Source organism: Lontra canadensis, unplaced genomic scaffold (genome assembly GCF_010015895.1).
Source record: "Lontra canadensis isolate GAN:19392208 unplaced genomic scaffold, GSC_riverotter_1.0 scaffold12, whole genome shotgun sequence".
Lineage (NCBI taxonomy): Eukaryota > Metazoa > Chordata > Mammalia > Carnivora > Mustelidae > Lontra > Lontra canadensis.
This window is the reverse complement of record NW_022631006.1, coordinates 7,083,455-7,099,886: the sequence shown is the minus strand read 5'-3', so window position 1 is coordinate 7,099,886 and position 16,432 is coordinate 7,083,455. Positions and strand designations below refer to the sequence as shown.

Here is a 16,432-nt window from a genome sequence, read left to right as displayed (position 1 = left end):
CGACATATCAGATAAAGGGCTAATATGCAAAATCTATAAAGAACTTATCAAACTCAACACCCAAAGAACAAATAATCCAATCAAGAAATGGGCAGAGGACATGAACAGACCTTTCTGCAAAGAAGACATCCAGATGGCCAACAGACACATGAAAAAGTGCTCCACATCACTTGGCATCAGGGAAATACAAATCAAAACCACAATGAGATACCACCTCACACCAGTCAGAATGGCTAAAATTAACCAGTCAGGAAATGACAGATGTTGGCAAGGATGCAGAGAAAGGGGAACCCTCCTACACTGTTGGTGGGAATGCAAGCTGGTGCAACCACTCTGGAAAACAGTATGGAGGGTCCTCAAAATGTTGAAAACAGAGCTACCCTGTGACCCAGCAATCACACTACTGGGTATTTACCCTAAAGATACAAATGCAGTGATCCAAAGGGGTACATGCACTCCAATGTTTATAGCAGCAATGTCCACAATAGCCAAACTTTGGAAAGAACCAACATGTCCATCAACAGATGAATGAATAAAGAAGATGTGGTGTATATACACACACACACACACACACACACACACACACACACAATGGAATAGTATGCAGCTATCACAAAATGAAATTTTGCCCTTTGCAGCAACATGGATGGAACTAGAGGGTAGTATGCTAAGCGAAATAAGTCAATCGAGAAAGACAATTATGATATGATCTCTCTGATATGAGGAATTTGAGAGGCAGGGGGTGGGTGTCATGGGGAGAAAGGAGGAAAAAAATGAAACAAAATGGGACCAGGGAGGGAGACAAACCTTAAGAGACTCTTAATCTCATGAAACAAACTGAGGGTTGCTGGGGGGAGGTTGTGAGGCATGGGGGTGGCTGGGTTATTGACATTGGGGAGGTTATGTGCTATGGTGAGTGCTGTGAATTGTGCAAGACTGATGATTCACAGACCTGTACCCTTGATGCAAATAATACATTATATGTTAATTTTTAAAAAAGAATATAACTACCATATGACTCAGCAGCCCCACATTGAGGTATATATCCAAAGGAAATAAAATCAGTGTCTTAAAGAGATGTCTGCACTCCCATGTTCATTGTAGAATTACTCATAGTACCTAAGATATGAAAACAATGTAAACTGGAGGAATGAATAAAGAAGTTGTGGTGCATACATATACACAATGGAATATAATTCAGCCCTAAAAAAGAAGGAAATTCTGCCATTTGCGACAACATGGATGAAACTGGAAGGCATCATGCTGAATGAAATAAGCCAGTAAGCCAGACAAAGACATATACTATATGGTATCATTTCTTGGTGGAATCTAAACAAACAAATAAAAAGTCAAATTCATAAAAACAGAGAGCAGAATGGTGGTTGCCAGGGACTGGGGAGTGGAGGAAATGGGGACATGTTGGTCAAAGAGTACAAAATTCTAACCATAGATGAATAAGTTCTGGGGATGCAAGTTACAGCATGGCGTCTGTAGTTAATAATACTATATTGTGCACTTGAAATTTGCTAAGAGAATAAATTTTCTTTCCCCAAACTGAACAGTTTTTATTTTTTATTGAAATATAACTGACATAACATCGTGCAAGTTTCAGATGTACAACATGCTGATTTTATACACTTGTGTATTGCAACATGGAAAAAATTTTTAAGGTTTTATTTTTTTATTTGAGAGAGTAAACAAGCAAGAGGGAGAGAACACAAGCAGGGGGGTGGAGCAGAAGGAGAGGGAGAAGCAGACTCCCTGCTGAGTAGGGAGCCCAACTCAGGGACCTGAGCAGAAGGCAGACGCCTAATCAACTGAGTCACCCAGGCACCCCACAAAGTGTAAAATTTAGGTGTTATCAACACCCACACAAATGGTAATTCTGTGAGTGAGGGCATGTTAATTAACCTCATTGTACTAATCATTTCACACTATATGGTATATCAAGTCATCACATTGTACACTTTAAATAGATGCCATTTTATTTGTCAGTTATATCTCAATACAGTTGGGAAATTTTTTTAACCCTAACTTTTTCATTTCCTTCCCTGTTGTTTCTCCCCTCCCTCCAGGACCCCATCTTCACCATCTTCCAGTAAGGTAGGAGTCAGGATAGAATTAACCAAGGGTCTCTATTACTTTTGTTGGCTCCTTACATCCCTGTAACAATAGGACTGCCTAATATTAGACAGGAGTCCCCTGTTTTGGAGGCATAATTAGAAATACTACTCTAGCTTTTTCTAGAAATTTTTTCTAGAAATATTTCTAGAAAATTTTTTTTCTAGAAATACTTCTATTTCTAGAAATATTACTCTACTTTTAAGTAACTGTTTTTCTTGATCTGAACAAACAACAGAAACTTTTGTTTGCAAAGTTGTAGTAAGTAACAGCCAAGAGAGTTGGGAAGAGGCTGAGGGAGGCTCATTATACTAATTATCTAGGGATCCCAAACCCCATCAAACTTTGGAGAAGAGTAGATCCCTTAGGAAAACAAAGATGAAACCTAAATCTTTCAACCCTGATGTCACCTCCACAAAGAGATGTGTTTGTTCCAGGAATAGCTCACCCACTCTCCCCTAGAGCCCCATTGTCCACGGAAGAAATATCATCTCCCAGAGATTGAGCCAATACGAAGATGTAATAAAAGTCTCTATCAGTCAAAATCACCCCCATTAGTCCAAGAGGAGGATGAAGGAGAAATGCACCAAATGATAACTATATTTTTCCAAGGCTTCCCCCAGGATGGTCTTGCTGAAAATGGAAGACTTCAACATTCTGTGCTCAGCAGATCCTACAACCTGAGGATGAATGGATTCAAGTTCAGGGAAACCCTCCTACCCAGGGAATGCCAGCTGATCATTCAGGATGCTTTGGGGAAAGACAGGTGTTCTTAGAGAATGCTGTGGAATTCATGAGAGATGAAGATCTCACACTAACAGCGTAAGATTCCCATGTAGAGCCTTAGACAATATTGCAACCTCAAGAAGTACCCATGAGGACCAGGTATCTTCTGCTATCCTGTGAGTAATGTACTTGGCATGGCCTGATTGGGACTTCCCCAGAGGGCTACTAGACCCCTGACCTGGACCTGTGGGCTAACCTCCACCTTGGCATGGCAAAGTGACTTCTTCAACCCTCCTATTCCATGCACTTTGTTCTTATATTCCTTTATAAGACTGGCACATCGAACATACACATGGTATAACTTTAGCCCCACCCACCATCCAGGTCAAAGTTCAGCAGACCTCCTTATTCATTCAGTCGCTCACTCACATTGAGGAATTTTGTCTGTCCCACCCTGTACACTAGTTAATTGGCCCTTGGAAAACCCAAAGCTCTGGACATTATTGAGTCTGGGTGAAACCTTTAATGCTTTTCCTTAGAAGGAAAAGATCTCACCCTCCTTTCAAATGAACTGTCCAGAGACCATGCAATTCCAGCATAGTAGGACGAATCTCCAGGAGATACACAGATTTCCCCACTGGGCACTGCATAACTAACTTAAAACAGTGAATGCTCTAGGTAGATGGTGAGGCATGTTCAGGCTTTTAGGCTGCCAGGAAAGTGTCTTCATTCACCAAGTATATAAGATAAAAGAGGAAATGCCTAGGATTCGAGATGTGGCCAATTTCCCATCCTATCTGGACTCCCCTTCCCCCCAGAGGTTGACTTCTGGTTAGAAATAGGAAAAAAGCCAGAAGATTATCAGCAGCACTATCCATGTCCCAAATCCTTGGGCTGGTCACAGTGTTTTCATGGTTTGTCTGTGTTAAGATTATGATTTAGTGTAAAGCCAGAGCTTTGACCTCCCCTCACACTTGCATCCAACTCTTCCTCATCTTAGTCTCTATTCCATCTTTCTTCCACTGTGTCCCACCAGGACTTCTCCTAAAAAGCCTTCATTCTATTAGCTCCTGATGGTGTTTCTGGGTATCATATTCATGTTGGATCCTGCTTCCGGGTATCATGTTTATGTTGGATCTTGCTTCTGTTCCAGAACAGCTGAGTAAGTTTCTTGGCCCCCAGGCTCACCTTTGCACCTCAAAGACCAACCTCTCTAACTCTCTCTCTCTTTTTTAAGTAGACTCCACATCCAGCATGGAGCCCAGTGGGGGTCTTGAATGCACAAGCCTGAGATCAAGAGTCAAATGCTTTACCAACTGAGCCGCCCAGGCTCCCCATAGGCCTCTTTTTCAAATGGCTGAGAATCTAAACAACGTTAAGCCTAGGAATAACACTGAGGAATAGCTGTCGTTATGCCCTCAGAGGCTAATCAACTATTTTGTGTTAATAACTGTGAACAAATGTCAGATATAGTGGTAGTTTGTAGAATGAATGGTGTGGTTGGTGCTAAAAAGAAGATAAAACCATAACAAAAGGAAAAGTGTATACAGTTTACCAGTTCATCCTTTCTACTGGTATCCCCTAGCATTTCCTTCATCCCAAGTACCTAACATAGGTCCCAATCTTATTCTCCAGTGACTGGCAAATAATTCTTGCTACAGCTCTGCAAGGTAATTAAGGTTGTAATTGATAATGTCTAAGGGAGGAAACTTACAGGAATTCTGACTTTAAGATTTTAATTTTTAAGGAATCTCTACACCTAACATGAGACTCAAACTCACAACCCTGAAATCATGCTCTATTAACTGAGCCAGCCAGGCACTGTTAGGGAATGCTGACTTTTAAAAAGAGACCCTTTTAAGGTTTGGGGGGGGTTTGCTGCTGGGAGCACTTTGGCAGACATAACCAGAGCTCCACTTACTAGCTCAAAACCCAGACTGTCTCAAAGATGGAGAATATCTCCTTAGAGAATGTTTGTGGGGAGACATTTCCACCTTCTCATGAGGAAAAGCAAGCTCTCTTCACATGAGCCAATTTAAGATTAGTTGGCATATGACTCTGCAAGGTTGCTGGCCCCTAGGAAGTACGATATAAATGACGTGTCCTCAACCTCTTCTGTGTCAAATGCCACCCCATTGCTCTCTCAGGCATTTGAGGTGCTGTTCACTCATTCAGTAAATGTTTACTGAAGCTGATTATTTCAGAAAACTTGTTCTAAGGGCTGTAACAAATACAAATTAGTAGACATTTTTTGACCCAATGAGCAACAAATGAAAAACAAGTATAAAATTCAATAAAAATCAAACAAGATATAATAAAATTATGGGGGATACAGAGGAAAGAATCACTCATTCAGAAGAGGTTTCATAAAAATGATAGCACTTTTTAAGGAGAGAGTTAAAGGATAAATAGGATGTGAAAGGCTAATAATTGCCGAACCAATGTCACATGCAGAAACACAGATGCATAAAATGGAACTAAGATATTGTAAAGAGTCTATTCTATCTAAGACCTACAAGAAAATGTTGAGAGAAGAACACGGATATACCATCTGAGAACAGATCCTTAAGGACCTAACTAACAAACCCTCTTAGAAATTTTTATTTATAAACACATTATTCAAATTATGCTATTTTGATTTGTAAGAGTTGTGTCTTTCTCTCATAAATACTCTCTCTCTCTCTCTTTATTAATCTAAATACTAGTGAAAGGCATCACATTTTCAGGTAATCTTGAAAAGCAATAGAGTTCTATACATTCTAAATCAGTTTATCTGAGTATATGTAACTGTGCAGTGAATGGCTAAGTTAAACAAAAAGATTTCCTACCCTCAAATATGAACTGTTTTATGTTTGTAAAGATCCACTATTGGACTAAATATAAGAATAAAAAGCATGGAAAATAGACTATAATATTAGGGGTAAAGGGATTTGTTCAGTATCAAGAATGAAATTTTGTTGGGTTAAAAAAGTAAGCAAGCAAAAATCTTTAAAAAAAAAAAAAAGTAAGCAAGAGGGGCACCTGCGTGGCTCAGTGGGTTAGGCCTCTACCTTCGGATCAGGTCATGGTCTCAGGGTCCTGGGATCGAGCCCCACATCTGGCTCTCTGCTCAGCGAGGAGCTTGCTTCCTCCTCTCTCTCTGCCTGCCTCTCTGACTACTTATAATCTCTGTCTATCAAATAAATAATTAAATCTTTTTTAAAAAAGTAAGCAAGGATAACTTTTGCGTTGGGGCCTTACTTACAGCACCCTGAAAACCACCATTTTCTCCTCCAACACAAAAATGCCTGGGACCAAGCAAGAGACAAAAATCCCCAGGGTATCTACACAACAAGCCTGAATAGTGACTAGTAGGAAGATACCACCCTCATGAAAACAAAGGGCTCCTTCAGCTGAAAATGGAACACTCATCCCTCTTTCCTTTCAGTTCCAAGTGCCCTCAGGTACCCAGAACACCACAAATCCTGATGCTGCACACCTCTGATTGGCCACCCCCAGCGGATGTCAGAGGAGCCATGAGGAACCACACCACTGTCACTGAGTTTGTCCTCCTGGGGCTCTCAGATGCCTGTGAGCTACAGATGCTCATCTTCCTGGGGCTGCTCCTGACCTACCTACTAACTCTGCTGGGGAACCTCCTCATTGTGGGCATCACCCTCATGGACAGGCGCCTCCACACCCCGATGTACTACTTCCTCCGCAACTTTGCTGTCCTGGAGATATGGTTCACCTCAGTCATCTTCCCCAAGATGCTAACCAACATCCTGACTGGATACAAAACCATTTCCCTCCCTGGCTGTTTCCTACAAAGTTTCCTCTATTTCTTCCTGGGCACCACTGAGTTCTTCCTACTGGCAGTGATGTCCTTTGACAGGTATGTGGCCATATGTAACCCCTTGCGTTATGCCACCATCATGAGCAAAAGGGTCTGTGTCCAGCTAGTTCTTTGTTCATGGATGACGGGATTCCTTCTCATCATCTTTCCAAGTTTCATCACTTTTCAACAGCCATTCTGTGGCCCCAATGTCATTAATCATTTCTTCTGTGACAACTTCCCACTCCTGGAGCTCATATGTACAGACACGAGTCTGATAGAGCTCCTGGGCTTTATTACGGCCAACGTCAGTTTACTGGGCACATTGTCCGTGACGGCCACCTGCTATGGCCACATCCTCCACACCATCCTGCGCATCCCCTCAGCCAAGGAGAGGCAGAAAGCCTTCTCAACCTGCTCCTCCCACATCATTGTCGTGTCTCTCTTCTATGGCAGCTGCATCTTCATGTACATCCGGTCAGGGAAGGGCAATGAGGGAGAGGACAAAAACAAGGTGGTGGCCTTGCTCAATACCGTGGTGACCCCGATGCTCAATCCCTTCATCTACACTCTGAGGAACAAACAGGTGAAACAGGTGTTTAGAGAGCGAATGAGCAAGCTCCTCTCATAAAAATGAGCTGGGCCTGAGAGAGGGCAAGTTTATCTCCTTGCCTAAACCTCTAAACAGGCAGTCTTGTCCTGATCCCCATGAACTACCTCCTTCTTGACAGTTTTTACCATGTGCTGTAATCTACAGTGGTTTCTCACACGTATTATTGGCTCATGCAATCTCAGAGCGTACAGAAAATTCAGTATCCACTGCTATGTTGGTATGTGTTCATGCTTCTGACCCTGAGCTTTATCTGAATTTCTCAGTTTTGTCTCATTTTAAGTTATAACAATAAACGGGGGTGCCTGGATGGCTCAGTTGGTTGAACAGTTGACTCAACTTCAGCTCTGGTCATGATCTCAGGGTCATGAGATCAAGCCCCAAGTTCAGCTTCGCACTGAGTGCATAGTCTGTTTGAGATTCTCTCCCGCCCCCTTCCTCCCCACCCTGCTCGCACACTCTCTCTCTCTCTCTCAAATAAATAAATAGATAATATTTTTAAAAAGTTATAATGACAAAGAGCAACCATCTTCACTAGAGCCTTTCATAACTGATAAAAAGATCCTCAACAAGAATATACTCATGAGGGACGCCTGGGTGGCTCAGTTGGTTAAGCAGCTGCCTTCGGCTCAGGTCATGATCCCAGCGTCCTGGGATCGAGTCCCACATCGGCCTCCTTGCTCACCGGGGAGCCTGCTTCTCCCTCTGCCTCTGCCTGCCATTCTGTCTGCCTGTGCTCGCTCTCTCTCCCTCTCTCTCTCTGACAAATAAATAAATAAAATCTTTAAAAAAAAAAAAAAAAGAATATACTCATGAGGGGCACCTGGGTGACTCAGTTGGTTTAGCGACCGCCTTTGGCTCAGGTCACGATCCTGGAGTCCTGGGATCGAGTCCCACATTGGGCTCCCTTCGCAGCCGGGAGTCTGCTTCTCCCTCTGAAACTCTCCCCTCTCGTGCTCTCTCTCTCACTCTCTCTCAAGTAAATAAATAAAATATTTTCTAAAAAAAGAATATATTGGTGATAAACTTCAGAAGTAAGACATATATGGAAAACTTAATGATGTGAAATATCCAAGACATAATAAAGTGAAGAAAGTATCAGGTATAAGGGGCACCTGGGTGGCTCAGTCGGTTGAGTGTCTGCCTTCAGCTCAGGTCATGAACCCAGGGCCCTGAGAGCCGGTCCTACATCAAGGTCCCTGCTCAGTGGGGATCTTGCTTCTCCCTCTCCCTCTACCCTTCCCCCAACCTGGTACTCTCTCTCTCTCTGCTTCCTCACTCTCTCAAATAAATAAATAATATCTTTTTAAAAAAAGAAAGTAGGGGAGCCTGGGTGGCTCAGTCGTTGGACATCTGCCTTCGGCTGGGGTCCTGATCCCAGGATCCTGGGATCAAGCCCCACTTCGGGCTCCCTGCTCAGTGGGAACCCTGCTGTCCCTCTCCCACTCCCCCTGCTTGAGTTCCCTCTCTCGTTGTGTCTCTCTGTCAAATAATAAATAAAATCTCTTTTTAAAAAAAAGTATCAATATTAAAACACTAAATCAAGGTGTGCCTGGGTGGCTCAGTCATTAACCATCTGCCTTCAGCTCAGGTCATGATCCCAGGGTTCTAGGATCGAGCCCTGTGTCCGCTCTTTGCTCAGCAGGAAGTCTGCTTCTCCCTCTCCCACTTCCTGTGCTTGTGTTCCTTCTCTCGCTGTGTATCTCTCTGTTAAATAAATAAATAAAATCTTTTTTAAAAAAACATAAAATCAAGAACTAACAAATAGAAAAATCAAACTCTATATAAAATCTGAAAAGATAATACAATACACATAAGGATCTAATAAATGATTAAGTAGGCTTTCTAATCAGTTAAAAAAAAAAAAAAGGAGTTCAAATCAATAAATGATGTCAAGACTATTGGCTAACCGGGTAGAAACTTTCCTTTCAGAAAGATTAGAATTAGTACTTGGTTGGTTGGTTGGGGAAGAAGGGGAAGTTAAAGCAGAAGAATAATTTAAAAGTGATACACACCTTAAGTACTTATTTGAAATTAAGCCTACAAGCAAATATGTATTCACTAATCTAAAAATATCCTTTTCTATGAGCATGAGTGTGATGTTGTTGTAGTCTTTCTTATTTAAACCACATTCATTATGCACCCTCTCTAATTATCAGGCTTTGTTTCAGTAATACAAAAGTCTCAAAGATGCTTGGGAAACTATCTGAGAACAGAATTCTAGAACTTTTGTTTTATGTTTGTTTGCCAGTCTTCACAGTTCTTGCCCACACCTCAATCAACCACATTTTTTCATTATTTGGCTCTATGGAATCTGTTGAAAGGAATCAACTTGGTTTTCATAGAGACAGCTTTGTTTTTATACTCATATTTCATCGGTTTATCTTTATTTAGTGAATATATGTGAATATAATAACAAGTCTAATTATCAAGTCAAAATTTGGAAACAAACAACTGATTCTTGGTACAAACCAGTTGGTGGGTACTACAGAAGTCTACTAGCTACAAAGCGAGTAGGTACAAGGCATGTTGTGGACATCAATCATTTTGAGAAGCAGTATAGTACAGAGATTGGAAGCCCCTCAAAAAGTACTGGAAGCCTAATACCTAGGTTGAGATCCCAGATATCTACTAGCTATTGAATCTTGATTAAGCAATACTTCTTTGTATCTCAGTTTTATATATGGATAGTATAGATAGATATATGTATAATATTTGAGGTAGTGTCTACCTCATAGAATCCTTATAAACATTAATGCATTAAGATTTGTAATAATGCTTAGCACAGGGCTTGGTGCAGACCAAGTACACATTAAAAAACAGGTTTTATGTTTTACTGAAGGAATAAGTTAAATAAATGAAGGTAAATTAAGAAATCATCTAGCATCTTGAAGAAAAAGTGAAGCTAGACCTTAAATTCCAGTAAGTTCAAAATAAATCAAATAGATAAATATAAACCATGAAAACGTTAAAAAAGAAAATATAAGTAAAAGTTGTCTTATTAAAGATATGGAGGGAGTTTTTTAATGAAAGAAACATAAAAAAAGTTTATAAACTTGGTTATTGAAAATTTTTAGACTTCTTCAGGAAAAAAAAATAACCTGTAAATGATATAATAACCATATGTGCTTTCTACTGCCTGGCATCCATTCTTCATTCTTAAAATTAAAGGATTCTGATTTTCCTCCTCCCATTCTCAGTCCATGTAGCTAAGATGATGCTGACTTCATCCCCCAACCAATCAGAGCATGGCCATCTTATCAGCTATTGCTACACGACTAAAATCAGCCCAGTGAAACCAAATGAGTCTCAATTCAGAGATAGAGGAACTGATGGAAGAGAAACTCTCTCTGCTGGACTTGAAGGTAGAAGAATGCAGGAAAAAAAGAGAAGACACAAATTACCAGTAAGAGAGTAACAAATAAGAGAGTGGACACCACTATGGATTCTATATGCATTAAAAGGTAATAAGGGAATATTATGAACAAGTCTGTGTCAACTTATATGACAACTTAGATGAAATGGATAAATTTCTTGGGAGACACAAACTACTAAAGCTCAACCAAAATATAATAGATAACTTCAATAGTCCTATGTCTTTTTTAAAAATTGCATTTGTAATTTTAAAACCCCCCAAAAAGAAAAGTTCAGACCCAGAGGGCCTCACTGGTTAACTTTACTAATTATAATATCAGTACTCTGCAAACTATCCAAATTAACCTATGAAGCTAACATTACCGTTATTTGGTATCAAACCTTGATTTCAATCTGATATCAAAATCAGACAAAGATATTATCAACAAAGAAAATTATGAATATCCCTCAGGAATATAAATGAAAAAAATGTTAACAAAACTTTGGCAGATTATTTCCAATAATATAGCAAAATAATACATCCTTAACCAAGTGAAGGTTATCCCACAAATACAAGATTGGCTCAACATCCAAAAATCAGTCTTGTAATTAGCTATATTAGCAGAATAAAAGAGGAAAAAATACATGATCATCTCACTATATACAGAAAAAGCACTTAACAAAATTCAACACTTATACATGATTTAAAAAAAAAAAAAAACTCTTAGAAAATTAGGATAGAAGAGAATGTCCTCAAGCCAATAAAGGGTATTTGTGAAAAACCTACAGTAAACATCATACTAAATGGGAAAAGACAAGGGGTGCCTGGGTGGCTCAGTTGGTTAAGCATCTGCCTTCAGCTTAGGTCATGATCTCAGTGTCCTGGGATCGAGCCCATGTCGGGCTCCCTGCTCAGTGGGGAGTCTGCATCTCCTTCTCCCTCTGCCACTCTCTTGTTTTCTCTCACTCTATGTCAAATAAGTAAATGAAATCTTTAAAAAAAAAAAAAAAACTTGTGGTGCCTGGGTGGCTCAGTCATTGAGCATCTGCCTTCAGCTCAGGTCATGATCCTGGGGTCCTGGGATCGAGCTCCGCATTGGGCTCCCTGCTTGGCAGGAAGCCTGCTTCGCCCTCTCTCACTGTGTCTCTCTCTGTCAAATAAATAAATAAAATCTTAAAAAAAAAAAACCTCATACAACTCAATACCAAAAAACAAAACAAAACAAAACAAAATAAGCTGATTTAAAAATGGCCAGAGAACCTGAATAGACATTTTTCTAAATAAGCCAAACAGATGACCAACAGACACATGAAAAGATACTCAGCATCACTGATCATCACGGAAATCCACGTGCCCCTTCAGATCACTACGATATATCACTTCACAACAGTCAGAATGGGTAGTATCAAATAGATAAGAAATAACAAATGTTGGCATGGCTGTGGAAAAAGGGAGCCCTCATACACTGTTGGGGGAATGTAAATTGGTGCAGCCACTATGGAAAACAGTGTGGAGGTTCCTCAAACTATTAAAAATAGAAACACCACACATACAACCCAGTAACTCCAAAAACACTAATTCAAAAAGATAGATGCACTCCTGTGCTTACTGCAGCATTATTTACAATAGCCAAAATATGAAAGCAGACCAAGCGTCCATCTATTGATAAATGAATTAAAAAAATATGGTATATAAACACAATGAAATATTATTCAGCCATAAAAAGAATGGGATCTTGCCATTCATGTCAACATGGATAGATCGAGTGCATACTGCTAAGTGAAAAAAGTCAGATAAAGAAAAATACCATATGGTTTCATCTATATGTGAAATCTAAAAACAACACAAACAAACAAGACACAGAAACAGACTTATAAGAGACTCTTGATAGAGAACATACTGAGGGTTGACAGGTAGGTGGGGGATGGGCTAGATGGCTGATGGGCACTAAGGAAGACACTTGTGATGAGCACAGGGTGTTGTATGTAAGTGATAAACCACTAACTTCTACTCCTAAAACCAGTATTGCACAGGGGTGCCTGGATGGCTCAGTGGGTTAAAGCCTCTGCCTTTGGCTCAGGTCATGATCCTGGGGTCCTGGATCAAGCCCCACATCGGGCTCTCTGTTCATCAAGGAGCCTGCTTCCTCCTCTCTCTCTACCTGCCTCTCTGCCTACTTGTGATCTCTGTTTGTCAAATAAATAAAAATTTAAAAAAAAAACAATATTGTACATAGTTAACTATGTTAATTAATTAGAATTTAAATAAAAATTTAAGGAAAAAAAAAGTAACAGACTTATAAATACAGAGAACACTCTGTATTTAAGAAACTAGCAGTTGCCAGAGGGTAGGTGATAGATAAAATAGCTGAAGGGGATTAAGAGACACTAACTTCCATTTATAAAATAAGTAAGTCACAGAATGAAAAGTACAACATAAGGAATATAGTCCATAATGTAATAACTTTGTATAGTGACAGCTGGCAACTACACTGATCATGGTGAATATTTTATCATGTATATAATAATTGAATCACTACGTTGTATACCTGAAACTAATATAATATATATGTCAACTATACCTCAATTTAATTTTTTTATTTTTTTATTTTTTATAAACATATAATGTATTATTAGCCCCAGGGGTACAGGTCTGTGAATCGCCAGGTTTACACATTTCACATCACTCACCATAGTACATACCCTCCCCAATATACATAACCCCACCACCCTCTCCCTACCCCCTCCCCCTGGCAACCCTCAGTTTTGTGACATTAAGAGTCTTTTATGGTTTGTCTCCCTCCCGATCCCATCTTGTTTCATTTATTGTTTTCCTACCACCCAAACACCCCACATTGCATCTCCACTTCCCTATATCAGGGAGATCATGAGATAGTTGTCTTTCTCCGATTGACTTATTTCGCTAAGCATAATACCCTCTAGTTCCATCCACGTCGTCGCAAATGGCAAAATTTCATTTCTTTTGATGGCTGCATAGTATTCCATTGTGTGTGTATATATATACCACAACTTCTTTATCCATTCATCTGTTGATGGACATCTAGGTTCTTTCCATAGTTTGGCTATTGTGGACATTGCTGCTATAAACATTCAGGTGCACGTGCCCCTTCAGATCACTACGTTTGTATCTTTAGGGTAAATACCCAGTAGTGCAATTGCTAGGTTGTAGGGTAGCTCTATTTTCAACTTTTTGAGGAATCTCCATGCTGTTTTCCAGAGTGGTTTTCCACGAGCTTGCATTCCCACCAACAGTGTAGGAGGGTTCCCCTTTCTCCCCATCCTTGCCAGCATCTGTCCTTTCCTGACTTGTTGATTTTAGCCATTCTGACTGGTGTGAGGTGGTATCTCATTGTGGTTTTGATTTGTATTTCCCTGATGCCAAATGATGTGGAGCACTTTTTCATGTGTCTGTTGGCCATCTGGATGTCTTCTTTGCAGAAAGGTCTGTTCATGTCCTCTGCCCATTTCTTGATTGGATTATTTGTTCTTTGGGTGTTGAGTTTGGTAAGTTCTTTATAGATTTTGGATACTAGCCCTTTATCTGATACATCGTTTGCAAATATCTTTTCCCATTCTGTCAGTTGTCTTTTGGTTTTGTTAACTGTTTCCTTTGCTGTGCAAAGCTTTTGATCTTGATGAAGTCCCAATAGTTCATTTTTGCCCTTGCTTCCCTTGTCTTTGGCGATGTTCCTAGGAAAAAGTTGCTGCGGCTGAGGTCAAAGAGGTTGCTGCCTTCAACTATACCTCAATTTAAAATAAAAATTAAAATAAAGCAACAAAAAGGAAAAAAATATATCACCTGTAAAAGAACAATTAGACTATTTGCTAATCAAAAGTAGCTATGAGGGCACCTGGGTGGCTCAGTGGGTTAAAACCTCTGCCTTCAGCTCAGGTCATGATCTCAGGGTCCTGGGATGGAGTCCTGCATTGGGCTCTCTGCTAAGCAGGGAGTCTGCTTCCCTCTCTCTCTCTCTGCCTGCCTCTCTGCCTACTTGTGGTCTCTCTCTCTCTCTCTCTCTCTGTCAAATAAATAAATAAATAATCTTTAAAAAGTAGCAATGAAAAGCCAGAAGACAGTGGAATATAATGAGATAAAATAATTATCAACCTGAAGTCCAAACTCAGCAAAACTGTCTCAAGAACAATAGCAAACTAAAGACATTTTAAGTCAAACAAGACCTAAGAGAGCAGGTCATTAATGGAACTCTCTAAAATAAATTATTTAGGGGCACCTGGGTGGCTCAGTGGGTTAAGCCTCTGCCTTCAGCTCAGGTCATGATCTCAGGATCCTGGGATAGCTTGACAGGGAACCTGTTTCCCCCTCCCCCTCTGCCTGTCTCTCTGACTACTTGTGATCTCTCTCTGTCAAATAAATAAATAAATCTTTTTAAAAAAATTTTTAATAAATAAATAAATAATTTGAATAGAAAATATAGTCCCAGATGAAAGAAATAATAGGCAAAAAACAAATGTGAGCAAGGCATTGATTACATTAAAAAATAGTAATGTTTAATTTGTAGAATCAAAAACAAGTACTCTAAGTTTCATATATTAGATAAGAGTAGAATAAAGATATTGATGGTATTTAAACTTTGTACATATTAAAACTTCTGAAGAAACCTCTAAAATAAATAAATAAATATGTATGTGTACATATATATATTATATATATACACACACATATACAGTTCATAATCAGTAGACAAAGGAAAAAGAACTTTAAAAACTGTAATCACTCAAAAGAAGACAAGAGGGGCCCCTGGGTGGTTCAGTGGGTTAAGCCTCTGCCTTAGGCTCAGGTCATGATCTCAGGGTCCTGGGATGGAGTCCTGCATTGGGCTCTCTTCTCAGCGGGTAGCCTGCTTCCCCCTCTCTCTGCCTGCCTACTTGTGATCTCTCTCTCTGTCAAATAAATAAATAAAATATTTTTTAAAAAAATAAAAAATAGCTTTCTTTTTCGGATTCTCTACGCCGCGGCTGGTGCTGAGGGTTCTCGCTACGCCGCCCAGGTTGTCGCAATGGTGAAGTTGAGCAAAGAGGCCAAGCAGAGGCTGCAGCAGCTTTTTAAGGGCGGCCAGTTTGCTATCCGCTGGGGCTTTATTCCTCTCGTGATTTACCTGGGATTCAAGAGGGGTGCAGATCCTGGAATGCCTGAACCAACTGTTTTGAGCTTACTTTGGGGATAAAGGTCATCTGGATTTTGAAGCAATCAATGGACAGGAACAACATGGAAGGTGTGCGCTCTGGCTGGGATAAGAGATGGGACGGCGTTCAGACATTCACCAGTTGAATGACACAGGGCTCTTCTCAGATGAATCTGTGGCAGAGTGGAACCTCTACTGACTTATCATAGACTGTATCAAAATAAATGTTTTTAACAATAAAAAAAAAATAAAAAATAAAAAAAATAAAAATAGAAGAAGACAAGAAAAAGGGGTGCCTGGATGGCATAGTCGGTTAAGCATCTGGCTCTTGGTTTCAGCTCAGGTCGTGATCCCAGGGTCACAATCTCAGGGTGGTGAAATAGAGTCCCACCTGTGTTGTGCTCCACTCTCAGCTTAGAGTCTGCTTGTTTCTTTCTTCCTCTGCCTTTTCCCCCACCCCCTCTCTCTAAAATAAATAAATAAATCTTTTTTAAAAAGAAAAAAAATCCTTAGAAAAAATAAGAAAAGACAAAAGGAAACAAAAACAACACATACAAACCATAAAATAAAATTGAAATAAATTCAAACATATTAGTAGACAACATAACTATAAATGGATTAAACTAAGTCTTTTTATTGAAT

The 16,432-nt window shown here is 39.8% G+C and overlaps 2 protein-coding genes across 2 annotated transcripts; both read left to right on the top strand.

The window, feature by feature from the left end:
* The first annotated feature begins 6,362 nt into the window (after positions 1–6,362).
* On the top strand, positions 6,363–7,292 carry LOC116867361 (olfactory receptor 49). The gene has a single exon (XM_032857039.1). The coding sequence runs from the start codon at positions 6,363–6,365 to the stop codon at positions 7,290–7,292; it is 930 nt and encodes a 309-aa protein (XP_032712930.1).
* An 8,329-nt stretch (positions 7,293–15,621) lies between these two features.
* LOC116867425 (mitochondrial import receptor subunit TOM7 homolog) lies at positions 15,622–16,029 on the top strand. Its single transcript, XM_032857063.1, has one exon. It carries the CDS (start codon positions 15,665–15,667, stop codon positions 15,830–15,832), a length of 168 nt encoding a protein of 55 aa, XP_032712954.1. The 5' UTR covers positions 15,622–15,664; the 3' UTR covers positions 15,833–16,029.
* The last annotated feature ends 403 nt before the right edge of the window (positions 16,030–16,432 follow it).